At 40.2% G+C, this 23,458-nt stretch overlaps 1 protein-coding gene across 1 annotated transcript in view; it reads left to right on the top strand.

The window, feature by feature from the left end:
• The first annotated feature begins 1,235 nt into the window (after positions 1-1,235).
• The window catches only part of F5 (coagulation factor V (proaccelerin, labile factor)), an 81,281-nt gene continuing 59,058 nt past the window's right edge, over positions 1,236-23,458 (top strand). The window contains exons 1-3 of the mRNA XM_010836696.1: positions 1,236-1,565; positions 6,362-6,453; positions 12,385-12,507. Of these exons, the coding sequence (XP_010834998.1) occupies positions 1,408-1,565; positions 6,362-6,453; positions 12,385-12,507 (373 nt within the window). The 5' untranslated portion in view covers positions 1,236-1,407. The remainder of the gene's footprint in view (positions 1,566-6,361; positions 6,454-12,384; positions 12,508-23,458) is intronic.

Genomic DNA, 23,458 nt, shown 5'->3' with positions numbered 1-23,458 from the left:
GAAAATTATTATTATCATCCTTATTCTCCTGATGTCAAAACTGAGATCAGAGAGGTTGTGTAACTTATCCAAGAGAATACAGCCAGTAAGTGGGATTGAGATCTGGTCTGATTCTCCCAGTGAAACTCTTTAAGCCCTCTCTTTTGTCTCTGCCTTAGGTGGCCACAGGCCCTTATCAAGACAGAACTGTGCAACAGACAAAGACAGATGGCAGATGATATCACTTACATGCGGAATCTTAAAGAAAATGGCACAAAGGAACTTATTTACAAAACAGAAACAGACTCCCAGACCCAGAAATCAAACTTAATGAATACCAAAGGGGGAGACGGGAGGGATAAATTAGGAATTTGGGATTAAAATATATACACTAACTCTGTATAAAATAGATAAACAACAAGGACCTACTGTATAGCACAGGGAGCCATACTCAACAGTTTATAACAACCTATAATGGAAAAGAATCTAAAAAAGATTATATACATTTATGCTGTTGTTTAGTCACTAACTTGTATCTGACTCTTTGTGACCCTATGGACTGTAGCCTGCCAGGCTCCTCTGTCTATGGAATTTTCCAGGCATGGAAATTAGCTACTAGAGTGGGTTGCCATTTCCCTTCTCCAGGGGATCTTCCCCACCCAGGGATTGAACCTGTGTCTCCTGCATTGGCAGACGGACTCAACCGCTGAACCACCTGGGAAACCCATATATGTATCACTTTGCTGTACAGCTGAAACTAACACAATATTGAGTCAAGACAGAACTGTACATGGGTAGAAGTTAGTAAAGTGAGCCAGGCCATCAGGCCCCATTCATGTGATCACCCCCTTGCTTCCTCACCACCTGAAAATATAGTATTTCTGTGCCCAGCAACAGGGCATTATGCCCTCTTCCTCAGATCAGAAGGAGAGTGGTGTGGTTAAGGATTTTGGGTCCCACCACGATGGGAACTGCAGATGGTCTGGCAAGTGTGAACTCTGCCCCAGGCAGCTTTTTTGGTGGCTAGGGCTGGTGAGGGGTTCCTGGGCAGTGGGCTGAGCAGATGGAAGTGTGGGAAACAGTTTTACCCCCTCTCATGAATCCCTGAGTACTGCCCTGGCCGCTAGAACCTCCTATCACCGCATTTCCTTCACCCATGGTAAAACAGTCACTAACTCGCTGGCTCTTCCTAATACCTCCGTCATCTGGGGCAGTGACCCAGCCAACCCTCAGCCTATAAAGGTCTGAGGAGGTGGGGACAGTCCGGGCTATAGCCATCAGCGGCGCCTGGGGGAGTTGACAAGGAGGAGGACACTGCCACCCGCAGCCTCTGGGAGCTCACTGCAGCCCGGCCCGCGGACAGCCTCGCAGAGGCAGCCCTAACCCACCCCCGGGGTGGTGGCGGCAGGCAAGAGAAGGAAAGGAACCATGTTCCTCGCTTGCCCTGGTTTCTGGGTCCTCGTGGTCCTAGGCAGCAGCTGGGCAGGCTGGGGGAACCTAGGGGCTGAAGCAGCAAAGCTAAGGCAGTTCTACATAGCTGCTCAGAGCATCAGATGGAACTACCGCCCCGAGTCCACACACCTCAGGTAAGGCAGGTGGGGTGTCTGGATGGGTTTCTCCGGGAAGAATAATCTATTTCTTTTAGAGAACATTCCTTTTGCAATTCCATTTCTGTGTGTCTGTGTGTGTGTGTGTTTAACTTCAGATAGGTAAATATAATTAATAGGAGGGTTTAATGAATAAAATTGGTGGATGCTCATTTTGCCTCTAATAATACAGTGTAATATTCTAAGGTTACAGAAAATATTGTTTGGCTAGATACTGCTTTCAAGAGTTTGTTGTTGATATAATTTTGTTAGTATCATTGCTTGTTGGTTTAATATATTGATTGATTCAAAAGCACCAGGCACCTACCTCTTCGTTAGCCCTTGTTGCAAACTCCTATTCCAGATATTTAGTAGTTTAGTATTTTTAGGAAGGGCTTCCCTGGTGGCTCAGATGGTGAAGAATCTTGCGCAATGCAGGAGACTTGGTTTCAATCCCTGGGTCAGGAAAATCCTCTGAAGAAGGAAATGGCACCCCACTCCAGTATTCTTGCTTGGGAAATCCCATGGACAGAGGAGCCTGGTGGACTATAGTTCATCAGGTCACAAAGAGTCAGACACAACTTCTAGGTACATACTATTTATTTTATATCCACTTAGCTTCATCTTCTAAAACTAAAGATGTGTACCTTGTAACTTTATTATAAGCAGATTATTGAGTAACAACTGCCAAACTTTTGTTGCCTTCTTATAAATGACTTTCAAATCATCAATTCATAAAAATGCAACATTGTTTTTCTTTTATCTTTTTTCCTGTTTCACATGACTCTCATTCTTCTCTCATTCTTTATCAGTCCCTGGGATATGGTCTACTCTGGCTATTTTGATAAGAGTCACTATTAAAAGGCTTATGTAACTAAGACAAGGGTCAAATAATAAAACTGTATCTGAGTTGCAAACTCTTTTCCTAACTGAAAGATTAGAAATAAGATTTCCCAGAAATTAAACAAATCACAGGTTCTACTCAGTATTTCTCTGAATAGTAAACCTCTTAGTGTAACTAAGATTTTTTTTTAACTTAACATCACAGTTTAAATGATTGTGAAAGATGTGTTCCTCTTTTACAATTTCGAAACCAAAGCAATCTGCCAGGAAAGTATTGTGATGTTTTAAGCCTTTTAGTGCATAACATTAACCCTTTCAAAATCTTTTCTCTGTAACTGGATTATTTCGGAGGGTGTGTCAGCTTGGTCTTGTAGTAGTAAGTCCCTCTTAAAAAAAAATCATTTAAAATATTGTATTTCAAGGTGATAATCTAGGTCACACCCTCACCCTTAGAGAGCCGATACTAACAAAAACCCCAAAGGAAATAGCAGTCTTTCCAACATCTATTTTCCTGCTCATGGGTAGAACACTAGCTTGGATGCTGGCTTTCCTATGTCATGCTTATGCTTGCTTATACTTGGGAGTTCTTTCTTCTGCAATTAACAACGAGAATAACAAGTTGAATATTGAAGGCAGAATCACATAGGGCAACACCCTGATTTACCTGGTGAGTTCTCAAAAGAAGCCGTGATTGGTCATCCTATCCTCTCACTCTGTGATTGAGTTTCCAGAATTCTGGGAACAGTTACTCCTCTGTTATCAATTATTGAGTCAAAACCAAACAGTGATAATCCAGATGAACTGTCGCTATTTTCAAACCTCAAATCATGTCATTTCTTTCTAGTACTTCTTTTTTAAAAATTTATTTATTTTTAATTGAAAGATAATTGCTTTACAGTATTGTGTTGGTCTAGTACATCTACGTGAAAAATTAAACCTGTATATCTGGCTGCTTAAACTAACTTGTTTTAAAGTGTCCTACATCGAGAGCTAATGATACTCACTATAAAGAAATCAACATCCATCCTTTCCTAAAGTGTATTTTAGCACCAAGCGAAGATCTTTCCTTATTTCATGTAATATTGTCAGGGCAGTGCCTTTTAGTGGTGAAATAGATCTTTTATTCTTGCTCTTGAGCAAAAGTGAATATTTTTGAAAATTTCCCTAAGGAAATATGTTCAATCACTTGCATGCATATAGTAACAGATATTGAAAAAAATAGATATACATTGTTCTCTCAAGGGTTTAAGCTTTATATGATTTTATTATGAATAAATCATCTTTAAAGAATTCTCATAAATGGAAAACTCATCATGCATATTGTTTGAATTCATCTTTAACTTTCTGCTCAGACTGATTATTTTCCAATAGCAATTCAGTTGTTCAAATTAAAAATAAATATACCTCAGTATGCACACACAATATACACAGGGAAACATATTAGGAAGCACACCTCTATTAAAATTACTCTACATAAAAGACTGATTTTTCATAGTAAAGATTTTATACTGTCACCTGTACTCCTGTATTTAAAGATCTATGGTTAGGGACAGGAAACACGTTTCAATTGCACCCTTCCAAGAAAAAGGACCTCCACATTATGGACACTAACATATACAATCCTAGGGTTCTTGGGCTCTATGAACTCTTAAGAGGTCATTTAATTAATTTTCAACTTGCATGTTTTAACTTCCTACTTTTTCCCAAACTCAAAGCACTCAAATCAATTAGTAAATAATTGTCTAGTTTCTACTTGAATGCTTCCAGTGACTGAGAACCTACCACCTTCTATAGCTGGCCTTTCCAAAAATACTTACACGTGCCTCTTTTAATTCTGCATTCAAATATTAACACAGTTCTTGTATCCCACATTTTAAAATTATGACAACTACTAAAATTACAGATTTTTCTGCTTGCTGGGAAAACTTGAAAGTGAAAAATCAACTTTAATTACACTTTTAAGATATTACTAGCTGAAATGCATTGAATATTTACAATGTGCCAGCTCTAAACCCTTTGTAGGTATCAGTTTATTTAAAATTTGTAATAATCCTTGAAGGAGATTTTACTGTTGGTCCCAGCTCACAATTACAGAAACAGAGGCAAAAATGGATTAAATAAACTTTTCAAAGTTATATAGGTAACAAGGGGTAGATACAGGATTTAAACCCAGACACTCTGTACATACAACCAGTTCTCTTAGCCTCTGTGCTACATAAACATCAAAGCAAATGTGATTAGTATCTTTCTCTGTTATGACCTAATTATACTGGGCCACTCTCTGGATTAGGAAGCATATCAAAGCCAATATGGGCAACTGGTTTACATATCTGTAAGAAATTGTCCCCAATTATCTTTCCTTTTGGGCTCCCCTGGTGGCTCAGATGGTAAAGAATCTGCCTGCAATGCAGGAGATCTGGGTTTGATCCCTGGGTTGGAAAAATCCCCTGGAGCAGGCAACAGCTATCCACTCCAGTATTCTTGACTGGAGAATCAGATGGACAGAGGAGCCTGGTGAGCTGCAGTCCATGGGGTTGCAAAGAGTCAGAGATGGCTGAGCAACTAACACTACTACTATTATCTTTCCTTTTACCTTTAACTTTGAGTTTAAGACAAGGATGGGAATGACGTGCCCATCTTTAGAGACACAGAAGGAAAGGATGGAAATTATCCCAGTACTCTCCCTGCTTTCCTCTCTGAATTCTTAACCATGGGAACAATTGGCCCTGTGCATCTGTGGATATGAAAGCTGAAGATACAGCCGGCTAACTGTACTCTTATAGAAGGGACTTGAACATCTGCAGTTTTAAATAAACTGATACCTACAAAGGGTTTAGAGCTGGCACAGGGGTGTTGTGGAACCAACCCCCACAGATACCAAGGATGACCGGACAGTAGTTTTTGAATCTTGGTTTTGCCATTATCAACTGTTTCTCCTCAGGCAAGTTACTTAAACTTAGATTTGTCATTCATTTGTTTCCTATATGAATCCCAGGGCTTTGACTCCATTAGCCATCTTCAACTTCTGAGCAAGAAAGAGTCCATTAAATCAACAGTTTTTGACAGTTCCCCAGCAGCTTGGGCTTCCTTGGTGGCTCAGGCAGTACACAATCTGCCTGCAATGCAGGATATGCAGGTTCAATCCCTGGGTTGAGAAGAATCCTGGAGAAGAAAATGGCAAACCACTCCAGTACTTTTGTCTAGAGAATTCCATGGACAGAGGAGCCTGCTGGGCTACAGTCCTGCTGTTGCTGCTGCTAAGTCACTTCAGTCGTGTCCGACTCTGTGCGACCCCACAGACGGCAGCCCACCAGGCTCCCCTGTCCCTGGGATTCTCCAGGCAAGAACACTGGAGTAGGTTGCCATTTCCTTCTCCAATGCAGGAAAGTGAAAAGTGAAAGTGAAGTCGCTCAGTCGCGTCCAACTCTTCGCGACCCCATGGACTGCAGCCTAACAGGCTCCTCCATCCATGGGATTTTCCAGGCAAGAGTTCTGGAGTGGGGTTCCATTGCCTTCTCCGGGGCTACAGTCCATGGGGTCACAAAGAGTCAGACGTGACTGAGCAACTAACACCAGCAGCTTAAAACTGTATATGAATGATGAGTTGAAAAGCAGCTCACATATTTATTCATAAGGAATTTGGCCATATCTTTAATCATTTAAAATATAAGCCTAAAGTTTGGGTTCTTTTTTAGAAATTTGATCTGAGTAATAGGGTTGGTTAATGCAAGCTAAATTTGTGGAAGAATGGTTATCACAATAGAATATTCTTGAAGACATCAATAATTATTTTATTAACTTCACTTATCATTCATATTTATAAGACCTGGGGTTTCTGAAATGCAGTTAAAAAATACTGTTATTTCTAGTAAAGGTTTGAGGACATGAGAGATCTATTTTGTTGTACTGTGAGTAGATGTCATATAAGCCTTTCAAATGTATCTTATTTCCAGTTCGAAACCTTTTGAAACCTCCTTTAAGAAAATTGTCTACAGGGAGTATGAAGCATATTTTCAGAAAGAAAAACCACAATCCAGAACTTCAGGTAAGCCTGAAATATATTTTTAAATTTTGAAGATAAAACTCTATGGCTAATTTGATATTCACATATATCTAAAATATACATTTAGTGATATTTATAGTAATGTGTCTTTGTTGTTTTTAACCAGTGTGACTACATAATATGTAGGGCTCTTATTCATAGTGTCGAGAGTTTCAAAACAGTGACAACAAAGCATTAAGCCAAGCTGGGGGCCCTCCTGAGTATGGGGCCCTGTGCAATTTCATGGGTCACATGCCTATGAAGACAACTGTTTTTAATATTGATTTTAAAAAGCTAAACACAACTTTTAAGCGTTTGAATTTTTATTCATTCATCTAGCAAACTATTAAAGAGCACCTACTGTGGGCTGGGCATTGAAATAGGCACTATGGATGTCATGGTGGACAAGACAAATGCATCCCCTGCCTTCATGGAGCTTATGGTCTAGTTTAACGAGCACAAATGAACTTTAGCAAATGATTATTTGCTGGGTCCTGAAATTCGTTTAAAGGAACTGTATATGGCTGATTTTTTTTGCATCTATCCTTCCCATCTCTTTTTTATTTAGTGTGATATGCATAATAGCTATAATTTTTAAAGAAAAATTTCTTCTCTTTTCCTCAACTCTTTTTCAGTTAAGGAAAGTAGGATGAATGGGTTTCTGGGATCTCAAATGTGGTGAATATGGTAACATAGTTCACAGGACTGATAAAGGCCATTAGGAGATGACGTCCTCCAGTTAGGTCCCCTAGATGATAATTCACATATGCTCAGATGGTACAGAGTCTGCCTACCCTGCGGGAGACCCAGGTTCAATTCCTGGTTCAGGAAGATCCTCTGGATAAGGAAATTGCAACCCACTCCAGTGTTCTTGCCTGGAGTATCCCAGGGACAGGGGAGCCTGGTGGGCTGCCAACTATAGGGTTGCACAGAGTTGGACACGACTGAGGTGACTTAGCAGCAGCAGCAACAATGGGCTTCCCTGTGTTCTGCAACACATTATTCACCTGAGAGCACAGGATTGTGTTAGCTTACCTCCTGCAGTTTTCATTCCAAAACTGCATAAAATTGGGTACAGGCTGTGCTACCATCCTGCAATCTCAAGACAGGCCACCCCTTTCCCCCAATTTGACATTGGGCACCAAAGAAAAGGCAGAAACGGTCTTAGGCCATCTGGTTTATGGAGGATCTAAATGGCAGCTCAAACAACATTCAGCCGTGTTTGCTGTTTGCCTCCATGCATGAAGGTATTTGGTTTGCATTTGTAAAAATACCCCTTTGTTTTGCTTTAATTCTGAAGAAGCAAATAGGGAGGCTAAACAAATATTGCTAACCACTCATTGCAGTAAGAGGTTAAATTACTTAGAAGACTTATTCTGGGCATCAGGCATGTGCAGCCATGTGATGCCAACAAACAAATCAACCGAGCAAGGCATCCATGGTAACAAATTGAAGTGGACCATGTGACAGCAGTCAGCACCTGACTTGGCTTATGGGCATTCTGGGCAGGTGGGAGTAGCCAGTGGGGGCTTCTGTTGGGAGCTAGGTCTGAGGGTATCAGCCAGAAGAGAGGGGTCAGTCAGTGGAGTCAGCTATGGCCAGGAGTGAAAACCAGTGCAGACATGGGGACTATTCCAGGAAAGTGAGGGAGCTGCCCTGCCCTGCAGAAGGCGGTAAAAGAAACCTTTGGTTCAAGAGTCTAGAGACCTGAGTTCTAGTCCCAGCAATGCCACCCAATCACTGACTGACCTTGGACACGCCACTCTTTCCATCCGCTTCCCAGGCTTTGTAACCATCTCTCAGATGAGGATTCAGCTCTATGGACTCCATGGTCCTATGCAGAACTAACATAAAAACTCAAACAAAAAGCTTCTCACAAGGTCAGTGTAAACTCTAGGACTTGGAGCTCAGGGAGTGGAATAAGACAACAGTGGGTGGAAACATAGGATGACTGTCTCAAAGATCACATTCTCTCATTGCTAAGGGAAAATGAGTTTCCTATCATTGCTGTAACAAATTACCACAAACTTAGTGGTTTAAAACAACACAAATTTGTTATCTCAAAATTCTTGAGGCCAGAAGTCCAAATGAGTTTCACTGAGTTAAAATCAAGGTGTTTGAAGAACTCTGTTCCTTCCAGAGGCTTCTGGGGAGAATTATTTCCTTGCCTTTTCCTGTTACTACTGATAGAAGCTACCTGCATCCATGGGCTCATGGCCCCTTCCTTCTTCAAAGCCAGCAGGTAGCATCTTCTAGTTGCTAACTCAGATACTCCTGCTTCCCTTTTCTGAGGACCTTTGTGATTACGTTGAACCCACCTGGATAATCCAAGAAATGCTCCCCATCTCAACTTCCTTAACTTAATCACACCCACAGAATCTATTCTGCCATATAAGATAGCATATTTACAGGTCCCAGGGATTAGAATGTGGGAGGGCATTATCCTGCCTACTACACACCACCCCACAACAAAACTCTGCCACAATGTCCTCCATTTCAGGAAATGGCCCTCTCATCCACCCAGCCCTCCAAACCAGAACCTCAGCAGCCATCCATGGCCACTTGACCTCCCTCACCCCCTACTCTACATGCAACCCATCAAGTCCTGACAGTGTGATCTAAACAGCTCTCTAATATGTTCTCTCCTTATCATCTCCATTGTCCTAACCTTGAACTAAGTTACCAACATCTCTCAGCCTTCACTCTGGTTTCTCACAAATGCAGCTGGTCACTGGTCCATGTTGCACCCCTGCTTCCAGATACTATTAGGTTAAGAGGCAAAACTCTGAGAGGTCTACAAGGCCCTGTGTGATGAGACCTCTGATCATGCCTTTGGCTTCACTTTCTGCCTTTCTCTCTTACCTCCAAAGCTCTGCCTTCCCATGGCTATCTGCCAGTTCTCTGAATAGGCCAAGTGTGCTGGCACCTCAGTGCCTTTGTACATGCTAGTCCCACTCCCTGGACTGCTCTTGTCCATCTCTTTGCCTTGCCTTTGGGCTTCAGTTAAAGTCTCACTGTGGTGGTGTCATATTGAATTAATTTTCACAACCACACAGGATTATAAGAGACAGTGTAGGGACAGCTCATGAAAGAGCAATTCTCCGAAAAAATGCTGAGTGTATATTTATAAAGTCCTCTTTTTGGACAAGGGAGTCATATAGTAAGGCTTTGAAGATAAGAAAGTTTGTTCTGCATGCAGAACACCACCTATCGAGGCTGACGTGTCAGCCAAGATATCTGTCTTAAGGGCATGAGAAAGAGCACAAGGAAAGGGTAAGACAGAACAGTCTTCAGAAAACAGGGCCTTGAGAAAGTAACAACATTTATATCTTCATACCTCACTTCCTCAGGGAAGCATTTTCCAACTCTGATCCCCTTCCTGCCTCTAAGAATTGCCTAGAAGCCCCTGTCAAATGCCCTGCAGAGAATCCTTTTCTTTTCTTTCATAATATGAACCACAGTTTGCAATTAAATATTTGTGTGACCATTTGTTAAAATCTGTCTTGCCTTCTATTATCTTTGAAGGCAGGGGGTACATCTGTTCTACTCACCATTCCAATTCTGACACCTAGGATAATGTGAGCACTCAATATTTCTTAAAAGAATGAATAACTACAAGGTGCAATAAAAAGAGGTGGTTAAAAGCTTAGCATTTAGAGTCAGACAGATTTAAGGTTAAATTATAGCTATGCCTCTAATTAGCTATATACTATTGGGCTTGATATTTAAATTCTCTGAGGTTCAGTTTCTTCATCTGTAAAATAAGTATCTTAATAACAACCTTAAAGATATGCTGGAAGGTTTAATGTAAAGACTTAGAGTGCTCAAATATATCAAGAGGGACAATTACAATTATCTCCATGGCAAACAAATGCTAGTTGAATTCCATGACTACTCTAACTTCCTTCTCCTGCTCCTGTGATTCCTAATGGGCAGAAGCCAACCCCATGAGAGCTTATGGATGGCCTGGAAGTGAGAATGGTCAACTGTCTGAAAAAGGGCTTTTGGCAACAAGTCTTCAAGCTTTGAAGGACATCAAGGTCACTCAGGAGCACACCTCTAAAATGCAGATTCCTGGACCCCACCTCCAGACAGAGTCAGGTTCACTGGGGCTGAGAGAGTACTTACTTGAGAAATCTGCCTTTTAGTTCAACCGTCACTGATTCTTGACGCAGAAGCATCTAAGGATTACACTCTGGGAAACTGTAACATATGATTCTTCAGAAAGCTGAGTCAAATATCAACTCTTGCCCTAACTCCACAGACAGAGTTGGTCCTTCATCCTTTCTGCTCCTGTAGCATTTTGCCCATATCTCAGCAGTAGCTCCTACCATATGTCTATCTCCAAATGAGCCTGTGAGCTCCTTAAGGACAAGGACAGTCGCTTATTTATCCATGTGTCTCCAGGACCTAGCACAGCACCTGGCATGTAGTAAGTGAAGCCTCACTGTTGATTTCTGCACCTCAATCTGCTGTCCCTGCTGTGCTCCCCATCAAAGTAACTGCTAACATTACTTATCCAGTTGTTTAGATCAAAACCCTGAGGATCACCCTTGCCTTCTCTCTCTCAATGGCTACATCTAACCCCTCAGCAAATGTGCTGCCTCTACTGTCAAAATGCCCAGAGTCTAACCTCTTCTCCCTGCTTCACTGCTGCACATGCTGGCCCAACACAGCATTATCTCCAGTCTATACCACCTGGTCTGTGTCCGCTGTTGTCACTACACAGAATATTTTCTACCCAGCAGCTAGGACAAATCTTTCTTGTGATTTTTTTTTTTAGGATGAACTTTAAAAAAAAAAAAACTTTTTATTTTGTATTGGGGTATAGTGAATTAACAATGTTGAGATAGTTTCAAGTGGACAGCAAAAGGACTCAGCCGTACATAAATGTGTATTCGTTCTCCCCCAAACTCCCCTCCCACCCAGGCTGCCACATAATATTGAGCAGAGTTGCCTGTGCTATACAGTAGGTCTTTGTTGGTTATCCATTTTAAATATAGCAGTGTGTACATGTAGAATTAACTTTAAAACATATGAGACCATGTCTCTCTGCTGCACAAAGCTCAGTGATTTTCCATTTCACTTAGAAGAAAATCCAAAGTCCCTACCATGGCCCATAGGGGGTGACCCTAACTTTTCTCACTCTGGCCACACTGATGGTCTGTTCTTTGGATACATCAAGCTCACTCCTGCCTCAGGACTCTGAACTTGCCTCAGGGCCACAGAATGGTCAGTTCTGCTCCCTGACTTCATTTAGGTCTCTGAGGTCTCCCATCGCAGAGAGATCTGAAGTAGCCAGTCGCCTTCTCTCACCTCACCCTTTCTTGACCCAAGATGGCAGTCTCTCCAGGAATGACAGTGAATCAGAATGGGGTGGACATGATCAGAACTATTTCTTCTATTTCCTTAACTGGCTTTGGGCCCAAGCCAGGTATTTCCACCTTCCTTTCCTTATCTGCCTGCATGGAATACAGAGGTAATGAGCTGGGAAAGCCTTCTAGATTGAAGATAAGCTCATCAACCTCAAGACTGAGAGGAATGACAGCAATCACCTGTGGGGTTTTCTGCATGTTTTTCTTGCTTAGCAGCTCTGTCTTGCTGCTGCTGCTGCTAACTTGCTTCAGTCATGTCCGACTCTGTGCGACCCCATAGATGGCAGCCCACCAGGCTCCCCCGTCTCCGGGATTCTCCAGGCAAGAACACTGGAGTGGGTTGCCATTTTCTTCTCCAATGCATGAAAGAGAAAAGTGAAAGGGAAGTCGCTCAGTCGTATCCGACTCTTCGTGACCCCATGGACTGCAGCCTACCAGGCTCCTCCATCCATGGGATTTTTCAGGCAAGAGTACTGGAGTGGGGTGCCATTGCCTTCTCCGAGCAGCTCTGTCTTAGTAATCCTGAATACAGACATATTTTAAATCCTTGTTTTCATAGGACTTCTTGGGCCTACTTTGTATGCTGAAGTTGGAGACATCATGAAAGTTCACTTTAAGAATAAAGCACACAAGCCCTTAAGCATCCATGCTCAAGGAATTAAGTACAGTAAATTCTCAGAAGGTAAGAGGAATTTAACATCATATCCCTCTGACATGGGAAAATGTACAACTCTTTTACCACCAGTGTCAAACATTTTGAACCATATTGTTAATTAAGTTAAGAGAAATCTCCTTTCCTATAACTGGTAATAATAAAAATTGTGCCTTTGTAGATTTCAGAGGAGAAAGTGAAAACCTTCTGGAGTCATCTAGACCTCAGTTTTTTTGCTATGTTCTTGTTTTTGAATAGTTGGATGGGCAGGTTATCTAATCTTTATGAACTCCAATATGTTCCTCTGCAAAATGAGAATAATAATATTGCAAGATGGGTTAAGGCAGGGGTTCAAAAACTTTTTTGTGAAGAGCCAGTAAATACTTTGGGCTTTGAGAGTCATAGAATCTATCTTGCAAATACTCAAATCTACCATTTAGTACAAAAGCAGCCACAGACAATATGTAAATGGATGCTCATGGCTGTGTCCCAGTAAAATTTTATTTACAAAAAACAGGCAGCTGGCTGGATTTGGTCCATGAGCCATAGTTTGAAACAGTGACATAGGACTAGTCAAACACAGGGCTACCCTGGCACATAGGTGGCATCTAATAAGTGATATTCAGTGGTGATGATGGTAATAGATGTAGTATTGAAATTTTGGACATACTGAAGTGGTTAAGAACATAAACTTTAAAAGCATACTTAGGTTCAAATTCCAGCTTTACAATTTCTGATTCTATGAGTATAGCATCTCTGAGCTTCAGTTTTCTCATCTATAAAATTGGAATAGTTATACCTATTCCATAAGATAGCTTTGAGGAACAAATGAGATCATTTAGGTAATGTACTAAATATGGTTCCCTGGAACCTGGTAAGTCCCCAGTAAATGGTGACAGTGATGGTGAAGATCATGGATATGGTGGAGATTAAAGGGACCACATCAGCTACAGAATGGTAAGTACCTATTGTTGATATTATTCTGATTATTTCCATTACGTTGATGTTCAGACCACAATAAGCAGAGTAGAGTTCTGTTAGCGACTGATTTAAGAAAATTATCCATACTACAATAGATGTTCGTATAACACCATTTAAAAATAAATTTTAACTTTTCATGATTCACAATTCTTTTCCCCATGTATGCCAGCCATTATACCTTTGAAGAGAAGAACTAAGTAGGAGAGTGGTTTACAATGTAGGTCTGGAACTAGATGCCCCATACAAATTTTGGCTCAGACATTTATTAGCTGGGTGACTTTTGGCAAGTAACTCTACCTCTTGGTGCCTCGTCTTTCTCATCTGTAAAATGGGGATTGTAATTATATCTATCTCATATAGGTTTGTGGTCAAGAAATATCAGAACAATGCCTTGCATATTCTCCAGGCAAGAATTCTGAGTGGATTGCCATGCGCTCCTCCAGGGGACCTTCCCCACCCAGGGGCTGGACATTGGCACGCAGGTTCTTTACCACTGGCGTCACCTGGGAAAGTGAAAGAAAGTGAAGTTGCTCAGTCCTATCCAGCTCTTTGAGAACCCATGGACTGTAGGTTGCCAGGGTCCTCCATCTATGGGATTTTCCAGGCAAGAATACTGGAGTGGGTTGCCATTTCCTTCTCCAGGCCACCTGGGAAGCCCTGTATATAAAATAAGCACTTGATAAATATTAACAAATAATAAGCACTTGATAATTTTATGATGATAAAAGTAATTCAATTAAAATGTCTTTAAATTATAATGTTATAATGTCAATTTTATCTCGATTAAAAATGTTATTTGAAATATGTTCAAATAATTTAATATTTACCTGACAGTATATGGTTAGAGGGCTTCCCTGGTGACTCAGAGGGTAAAGAATCTGCCCGCAATGCTGGGGACCTGGTTTGATCCCTGGGTCAGAAAGATCCCCTGGAGAAGGGATAGGCTACCAACTCCAGTATTCTTGGGCTTCCCTGGTGACTCAGATGGCAAAGAATCTGCCTGCAATGTGCAAGACCTGGGTTCAGTCCCTGGGTTGGGAAGATCCTCTGGAAGAGGGCATGGAAATTCACTCCAGTATTCTTGCCTGGATAATCTCCATGGACAGAGGAGCCGGGCAGGCTACAGTCTGTGGGGTCACAAAGAGTCAGACAGGACTGAGTGACTAAGCACACAGCACATATGGATTAGAAAGTGACTTTTTATTTATTATTTCCTATGTAAATTGCTATCAAACTCATCCTGACAACTCATGTCAATGAACTAACCTCCCCAGGACCATTAGCATTATCACTTCATCTTTGGCTTGAGGAAAAACAATGAAGCATTAACTGAAATTTCAGGCATCTTGCCACTTTGCAAAACTCTGGGTGAGGTAGCATGTAATGGCATAATGACATAGTGAAGAAGAATTTCAGCTACTTATAAGTATTCCAGATGACTGCATCAGGAATTCGGCAATGCCATGCACAAGGGGAGAACCCTCAAAAGGTTCCTGCTGCTGCTACTGCTGCTAAGTCGCTTCAGTTGTGTCCGACTCTGTGCGACCCCACAGAGGGCAGCCCACCAGGCTCCCCCGTCCCTGGGATTCTCCAGGCAAGAACACTGGAGTGGGTTGCCATTTCCTTCTCCAATGCACGAAAGTGAAAAGTGAAAGTGAAGATGCTCAGTCGTATCCAACTCTTAGCAACCCCATGGACTGCAGCCTACCAGGCTCCTCTGTCCATGGGATTTTCCAGGCAAGAGTGCTGGAGTGGGTTGCCATTGCCTTCTCCAAAAGGTTCCAGGCAGGTTCTATTTCAGATGTGGGAGGAGTTAAGTGTTACAGACTTTGTACTCCACTTAAGCTGTTTGCACAGAGAATGAACCTTGCAACATTATCCCTCTTCCTTTACTGTTTACTTGTCCCTGCACTCCCCTCCTGCCAGAATAATTTATGAGCAGTTGTTTTAAAATGTTCCCACCACTTCCATTGGTCACTTGGTTATTGCCCCTGGTTTCATGAATCTGAGAAAGGTAAACACAGATTAATGGGCAAAGTCCAATTTTATCTTGGAGATGAGATACAAATCTAGTGAACAGACTAAAAGATTGATCTGTCCTTTGTGGTGAAAAATAAAAAGGCAAGCCTTCTATTCATTTTATTGTGTCCTCTGTTAGAATAAAACATCTCCTTTTTCATGTCTGACACTTACCCTATGTCTTATAGCCTCCTTCTATGGTTTGTACTATTTTTTCAGGAGTGGAAATAAATTAACCATATGCTGAGTCAACTACAAGAGAATCCAGATTCCCTTATCTCAGAGGTAGATACTTGAGAGATGAATGGTTGGGAGGTTGAAACAATATAAAGGCTTAAGAGAAGACTCAAACAGTCTTTGTGGCTGCTTGGGCTAACCAGTGAATGATCCAACCTAGACAGCAATCTTCTTTATCTGGAAATTAATCCTTGAGCCCCACCAAAGATTTGGAGACCTACTGACATCAGCTAGAAGAAAAAGATATCCATGGAAAGAATGCTGGCTTTAGAGCCAGAATGACCCCTGGATTTGAACCCTAAATTTGACTAGGCAATTGGCTATATCGCTAAGCCTCAGTTTTATTTCTATAAAATGAGGTAGCAATTCCTCCCAACTAAAGTTATTGCAAGGATTAGTCACAGTATATGTCAAGTTTTTGGCACATAGTGCTCATCATTTTATTTCTACGCAAATGAAATAAAATTCTACAATAGAATTCAGATGACAAAAGGAACTAAAATTGCACAGAAAACTTCAGTTATCCAGAGTACATAAGGAATGAATTGTTTTGAGTAATAACATTTTCCAGATAGTTTGAGGTTTACTTTAAGTGTTAAGATACTTTTTAAAATCACTTTGGATAGAACTCTTTCTAAATGTTATACTTTCCCAGACTTTTTAAAAACAGAAGATGAGGAGTAAAATTCTAATCCCTTCCTAAACCATTACTTACAATCTACTATGAGATTTTACAAATATTCACAAATGTTAGAATTGTGTGTAGTCTAAGAGTAAACAGACTCGAAATGAAGATCTACGTTGTCTATGGTGAATGAAAGTCACTCAGTTGTATCTGACTCTTTGGCACCCCATGGACTGTACAGTCCATGGAATTCTCCAGGCCAGAATACTGGAGTGGGTAGCCTTTCCCTTCTCCAGGGGATCCTCCCAACCCAGGGATCGAACCCAGGTCTCCCACATTGTAGGCGGATTCTTTACCAGCTGAGCCACAAGGGAAGCCCATTATCTATGGTATTGTCATAGATAAAGACCCTGAGCTTTCATTCATGGATTTTGTTACATTTATTTTGGTTGTCCAGGAACTTTGTTGCTTTTTTAAATTCTAGACTATGCTTTAGTTAGGAGATGACTGGAAATATGAGTCCAGGTCAGGAAAGACGTTACTGTACGCCAAGTTGTAGCATGGTGTTTTCAACTTACTTCCAGTTGCACGCCCTCCACAGGTGTACAATGTTACGTAGGGCAAGGATGGGCAGCTCTTTTGACAGGACAAATTGTGATTTATAAAAATACTTACCAGAACATTTCTTTTAGAAATGCATTTGATAGGAATATGTTTTTAAACCAGTAAATAAAATATTAATATCTGCAACTGTACCTGATTTTAAACTTTTTATCACTAAAAGAATTTCAATCTGAGGCTAAAATATCAGAAACTCTGTAGCTAGTACGTGCTGAACTGTTTGATCACAGTGCTACACGCTTGAGCAAATTTTGTTGTCCAGCAAGATTTCTGAAGCTGTTTCAGACAGTTCCCTTTAACAGTTTGTTTCTGAGGGAATATTAATATTATTCTTTGACTTGAAAGTGAAAGTGAAGTCGCTCAGTCGTGTCTGACTCTTTGCAACCCCAAGGACTGTAGCCTGCCAGCCTCCTCTGTCCATGGGATTCTCCAGGCAAGAATACTGGAGTGGGTTGCCCTTTCTTTCTCCAGGGGAACTTCGAAACCCAGGGATCGAACCCAGGTCTCCCGCACTGTAGGCAGACGCTTTACCGTCTGAGCCACAAGGGAAGCCTTTGACTTATATTCTTTGACTTATATTCTCACAATTTAAATGTGGGAGTTGCACTGTGAATACTACACAACAAAATGAGTTCTATAATATTCAGCTATCTGCTGGTAAGCTAATTCCCCAAATAATACATAAACAAGTAAATAACTTTTCCACCAGAAATTGTTCTTTGCATCTAAGTGTTGCCAAATTCTCTATGTGAAAACTTAGTCCTCTCAATTTTTCCAAAACATTCCAATGCTTGACATCATGCAGTCAATTACATTTTCCACTTTGCTCTGGATATTTTGGCCTCCTACAGATGCTTCTTTGAGTATATAGTAAATATCTGAAACAAATTGTAAGGGCTAATATATTGATAATAATTCTCATAAGTCTAAAAAATGTGACAAGTGTGCAAGTCTTTCTTCTTCAAAAGGCTTGCAGGCCCTGAGCAATGAAACTAGGCTCTTTACACAACATTAGCACTCGAATTTGCTCAGTGCCTAAGTTATAGTCTCTAAAAGAATGTTCTGAATATTTAAGGGCACACCGGACAGTTCACTGAGTTTATTAAATGGAGAGGAAAAGCTCCTTAGTGGGTGACCAAAGCGGCCCTTTATGTAACTTCACTTTTCCAAAGCTTGTACGCACTATTTTACATTTGGAAAAAAAACCCTGAGAATCTCTGGGCAAATAATTAGTTCATCATGACAAGTGTAATCACAAAGCTGACTATAGACAGAGCAGGAAATGAACAGAATTGAGAACTATAAAATAAAAGGTCACCCTTGTGTAAAGAATTTATTCTAGCAGGAAGCTGAACAAGGACTTTTTGTCCTCTAGCCTAATAGTCTTTGCTGGATAGTTCTCCTCCTTTTGGTTAAGAGTTTTAAACTTTTTATTTTGATTACAAAGTCAGATTTGCAAAAAATATATTTCATAAATGCTTCCTTTATATAGCCATTTCTATTTCATATGTCATGTTATATACCTTACAAAAATCAAAGATACAACTTGCTTGTTTTATTCTAGATGAAAAGTAAAATAAAATACTTTAAAGTGAAAAGAATTAAAGCAGTGAAAAATTATCCCCAAACTATCACATTAGTAATCCTCACTCAGTTTAATTACAGGATCTATTCCTATATGCAGATTTGTTTCAAGATGCCCATATTTCACCTTGTAATTTTTCATTTAGTTACTTGAAATTTATCCTGTGTTTAACTAACAAGTGAATCTGAAATTTTCAGTAATTTACTCTGGTCAACAAGGCAGACATTAAAAACCACCATGTGTTCAAATAAACTTAGATATGAAACCCTGACCATTTTTTGTTGTTGTTGTTCTTTTCTTTTTTTTAATTTAATTTTATTCTTAAACTTTACAATATTGTGTTAGTTTTAAGTTTGATATTGTTGGATAATCAGTTACACTGCTCTATCTAGCATGTGTTGGAACTTCTTCAGTGATTCTTATATAATTATATGATTGGTCTCATTAGAGATGAACTGATCTGATCATGGTGTTCTGATCATGGCTTCTCCATTGAAGTGGCCCTAGAAGAAACCTAGAAATGAAATCCAACACAATCAGGGCACTTGCTTGTAGTCTGCTATTAACTAAGCTGTGAGCTCCCTCAGGGTCTCAAGCTATCTTCTTTATATTTGTGCCCTGGCACCTAACCCAGAGCCTGGGACATAGATGATTATGATAACAATCATCACTGAACTAAACTGAGAAACTGAGGACCAGATTAGAAAGTAACGACTACATGTTATTTTCTGCTTGCTCTGGAACTTACTAAATTTGCTGTGATTAATATATTAAGAGACTTTAAGAACACAAGATAAATTGTATCAGAAGTATGAAGTTCATTTCTTCAAAAACAGAAGAGGCAATGTCAATTTTAAAAATGCCTAGGAATGGGATGAGAGGCTCAAGAGGGAGAGCATATATGTATAATTATGACTGATTCACATACAGCAGCATCCAACACAATATTGTAAAGCAGTTATCCTCCAATTAAAAAAAAAAAAACAGCTGAGAAAGGACATAACCAAAATACGAAAATATTAGCACAGGTTGCCATAACACTGGTTAAGTGCCAGATATTTTGCATGTATTTTTCAGTCCTCAGAACCCATAAACAATGAACTATCATTGCAAGAAAATGATTACATTGTCTTAAGTTATGAATGAGAACACTGAGGCTGCAATTTCCCCAAATTCAGACGGCAAGTGGTGCAACCAAGAAATTTCAAGTCTAGCTCCTAAACTCATGTATTTTCTCCCATAACCTAGCAGGGAGATGATACCATTAATCATATAATTTCACAAGTATTTTAATTATAGTATCATCAATTTTAATTAAGTATTTGTGAAATTATATATATCAGATATCATGGAATGAATAAGCTGAAATATAGGTTGATATCTGAAGTTTGAACATATGTTTATCCAGAGAAAGGAAGGAAAAACTTCAAAAGTTCTCTCTCACCCTACAAAGAATATCACATTTTATCCTTTTGAGAGCTTATGAATGACATTTTCTACTAGAGAAATTCATACAGTAGAATCACAGTTGGAACAGTGGAAGCATTATGTCCAGAAACTTCATTTTTTCACCTCATGAAGTCACAAAGCATTAAGCATTGAATAAGGGTCATCATGCTTGATTCAACATAGCGTCAGTCAACAACTTGCCATGCAAATTCCGGTCAATAGACAAGGTTTGACCTGAGATGGCAAATCTCCTTATCAGTCCTGGTTGTGCTCTGTTACCAAAGCTGTTTTGCAACTTTCCAGAGGTAGTTCATTGTGTTTATTAGTAGAGACTCTTCCCCATAAACTCTTTTTTTCTTTTGGGTTTAGGCTGGAATAATATGATTATTCACAGGAAGCTATTTCAGCTTTTAACATTTCTCAGCTCTTGATAATTTTAACACTCACATCCTTTTTATCAACAGAATGTAAGTTCAACCTATTAAATATTGGTTATCAGTGTCAAAAGGATATCCTCTGTGGGGGCGGGGAAGATACAAGAGTCCTATGTTAAGCTTTTCACTAGCACAAGGGTCACAAACATAGATGCCAACAGCAGCCAGGAAGGAAATTCAATGAAAATCTGAGTCCAGTAGAGACTGGTGATCAGATAGCCAGTGTCCAACTGCAGGGGGCAGCCAGGACTCAGATCCAGCCAAATTCTATGCAGAAATTTGGTCCAGTGTCACCTTGATCTCTAGCTTTTATTTGTTGTTGTTATCCCTTCTCCAGGGATCTTCCCAACCCAGGGATAAAACTCAGGTCTCCCACATTGCAGGTGGATTCTTTACTGGCTGAGCCACCAGGGAAGCCCAAGAATACTGGAATGGGAATCCTATCCCTTCTCCAGTGGATCTTCCTGACCCATGAATCAAACTGGGGTCTTCTGCATTGCAGGTGGATTCTTTACCAGCTGAGCTACCAGGAAGTGTATATTCTTTAACAGAAACAAGCAATCCAGATTCTTACACAGTATCTCCATATAGTTAAAGTTGATATCTGATTTGGTTTAACACCACGCAATTCTAACAGATATACACATGAGCTTAGACTTGATGATCTTGCTTCTAGCCCATAGGAACCTTAAATCTTAAGAGTTCAATACGTTCATTGAGCACCTTCTCCATGCCAGGTACTGTAAAAGCATCAGAGATACTAAAAGAAGTATAATCCAGCACCTGTCTTTGAATTGTTCATATTCTAGTGATAGAAATGTGCATGGTACAGTTAATTATTATCTAGCAGGAAGAAAAGAAATTAATCATATAATTATACATATATTTAATTATAAATTGTGATGAGTGCTATAAAAGAAAAAAAAGACACAGTATAATCAGAAATCAAGGAAGAAGCAAGCTTACATTTAAGCTGACATCTGAAGGATGAGCACACATTTACCCAAAGAAAGAAAGGGAGGAAGAACATTCTAGGCAAAGGAAATAATATCTGCAAAGATCCTGAGCTTGGCCACAATTTGGCATGTCTGGGAAACTAAAAGACCAGTCACATGGTCCAAGTGTGACTGATACACAGTGAACAAGGAGAAAAGTCACACATGTTGAGAATGGAGAGAAAAAAGGGCTAGATGATAAATGGACCTGTGGTTGCTGTTAGGGATTTTGAGAAATAAGAGGTCACTGTCAGGATTTTAAGCAGGAACATGGCAAAGAAAGATCTGCGGTTTTAAGGGATCCTTCTGTCTACAGGCTGGGAAATAGATTGTGGGGTTCCTCTTATGCCAGAATCCCAATGACCAGTTAACAGGCTAGTTCTCAAGTCTAGACTTGTCCTACAGTGATGGCTGTAGAGAGACACAGAGAAGAGTGCAAACTTGGAGTATATTTTAGAGATAGTACATTGCTGTGGATTATAAAATATGGACAACATAGAGGTATAAAGGGAGATGATACTGGATAGGTGGACTGGGTAAACTGATGAATGATTTCAGCAGCCATAGCAACACATTTAGTCTTTATCCTGTGGGTAAGACAAAACCCTTTAAAGTTTGATGGAATGAGTTGATACAGTTGGATTTGTGTTGAGCTTATAGTAACTGATTCAGTTTCCTGTCTTCAATAGACTTTATGGTCCATCCACAACTAGTCTTTTTTTTTCCCCCTATGACATAAGCTTAATCATCAACAATAAACTGGAGGCTTCTGAGGGTATTAAAGTACATCTTTATTTCTTATCTCTAAGGCAAATGAAATCGTGACTATAATATTATTTCATTTGGTTGCATTGTCTTTCATACACTGAATGGTGTCCTGTGGAGAGCGGGTCAGTAAATCTAGATATAACTACTCAACTCTTCTGTCTTATGATTTCCATGCTTAGAACCTCATGTGGTACAGCAGTACATGCTCCTGCAGCAGCTGAATGTCCCACTGCTGATGAGTGCAGATGCTGTTTCCCACACCCATCTGGAGAGCCCAAATATATGCTGATACCATGCCAATTCACACGAGTGTTTCTGAGTGGAATATATTTTCCTGATGATGTGCAGTTAAACAAGGGGAGCTGATACTAAGATAACATAAAATATTTCTTATAGAAATTCAGCATCTCAGACTCCAGTTCCTGGACACGAGGGAACAGATTTATCCTTTTGCTTAACAGACAGGTAGGCAAAACAGATGAAAGAACAGTTTTCAGATATTGAACAAGAGACACTGTGAGAGAATGGTCCACAAGAGAATGAGATGGGCCCTCTGCCTGGAGACAGTCTCCAGGGCATAGCACAATGAGGGTGAAATGAAATAGAGCCCAGCATTCTCTGTGAATTGAAGAAACAAACTTTACTTGATTTAGACTTTATAGTGATTGGAACTTATGATTTGTAGTGCAGAGTACTAGAGAGAATGGTGTAGACACAGAGAAAGTACTCATGAGAATCCAGTGAACGGTCCTCTCAAGTCTTCAGCTATTATACTAATATGCACAAGAGGAAAATATTAAGGGTAAGGAAAATATTACTAAAGAGAAAAAAACAGAACAATCCCTAGACCACACACAGGATCAGGAATAGTGTATGTTCCCACTATCAAAAGTAAAAAGACTTCCTAATAAATGGGCATTGGGTAGAATCACCAGCAGGAACAGAAATTGGACAATGGACTGGAAAAGGTCAGTTTTCATTCCAATCCCAAAGAAAGGCAATGCCAAGAATGCTCAAACTACTGCACAATTGCACTCATTTCACATGCTAGTAAAGTAATGCTCAAAATTCTCCAAGCCAGACTTCAACAGTACAGGAATCATGAACTTCCAGATGTTCAAGCTGGTTTTAGAAAAGGCAGAGGAACCAGAGATCAAATTGCCAACATCCACTGGATTATCGAAAAAGCAAGAGAGTTCCAGAAAAACATCTTTTTCTGCTTTATTGACTATGCCAAAGCATTTGACTGTGTGGATCACAATAAACT

The sequence above is a fragment of the Bison bison genome, unplaced genomic scaffold (genome assembly GCF_000754665.1).
Source record: "Bison bison bison isolate TAMUID 2011002044 unplaced genomic scaffold, Bison_UMD1.0 scf7180017864064, whole genome shotgun sequence".
Lineage (NCBI taxonomy): Eukaryota > Metazoa > Chordata > Mammalia > Artiodactyla > Bovidae > Bison > Bison bison.
Note: the sequence above shows the minus strand (reverse complement) of the source record. Positions and strands in the feature narration are given on the sequence as shown.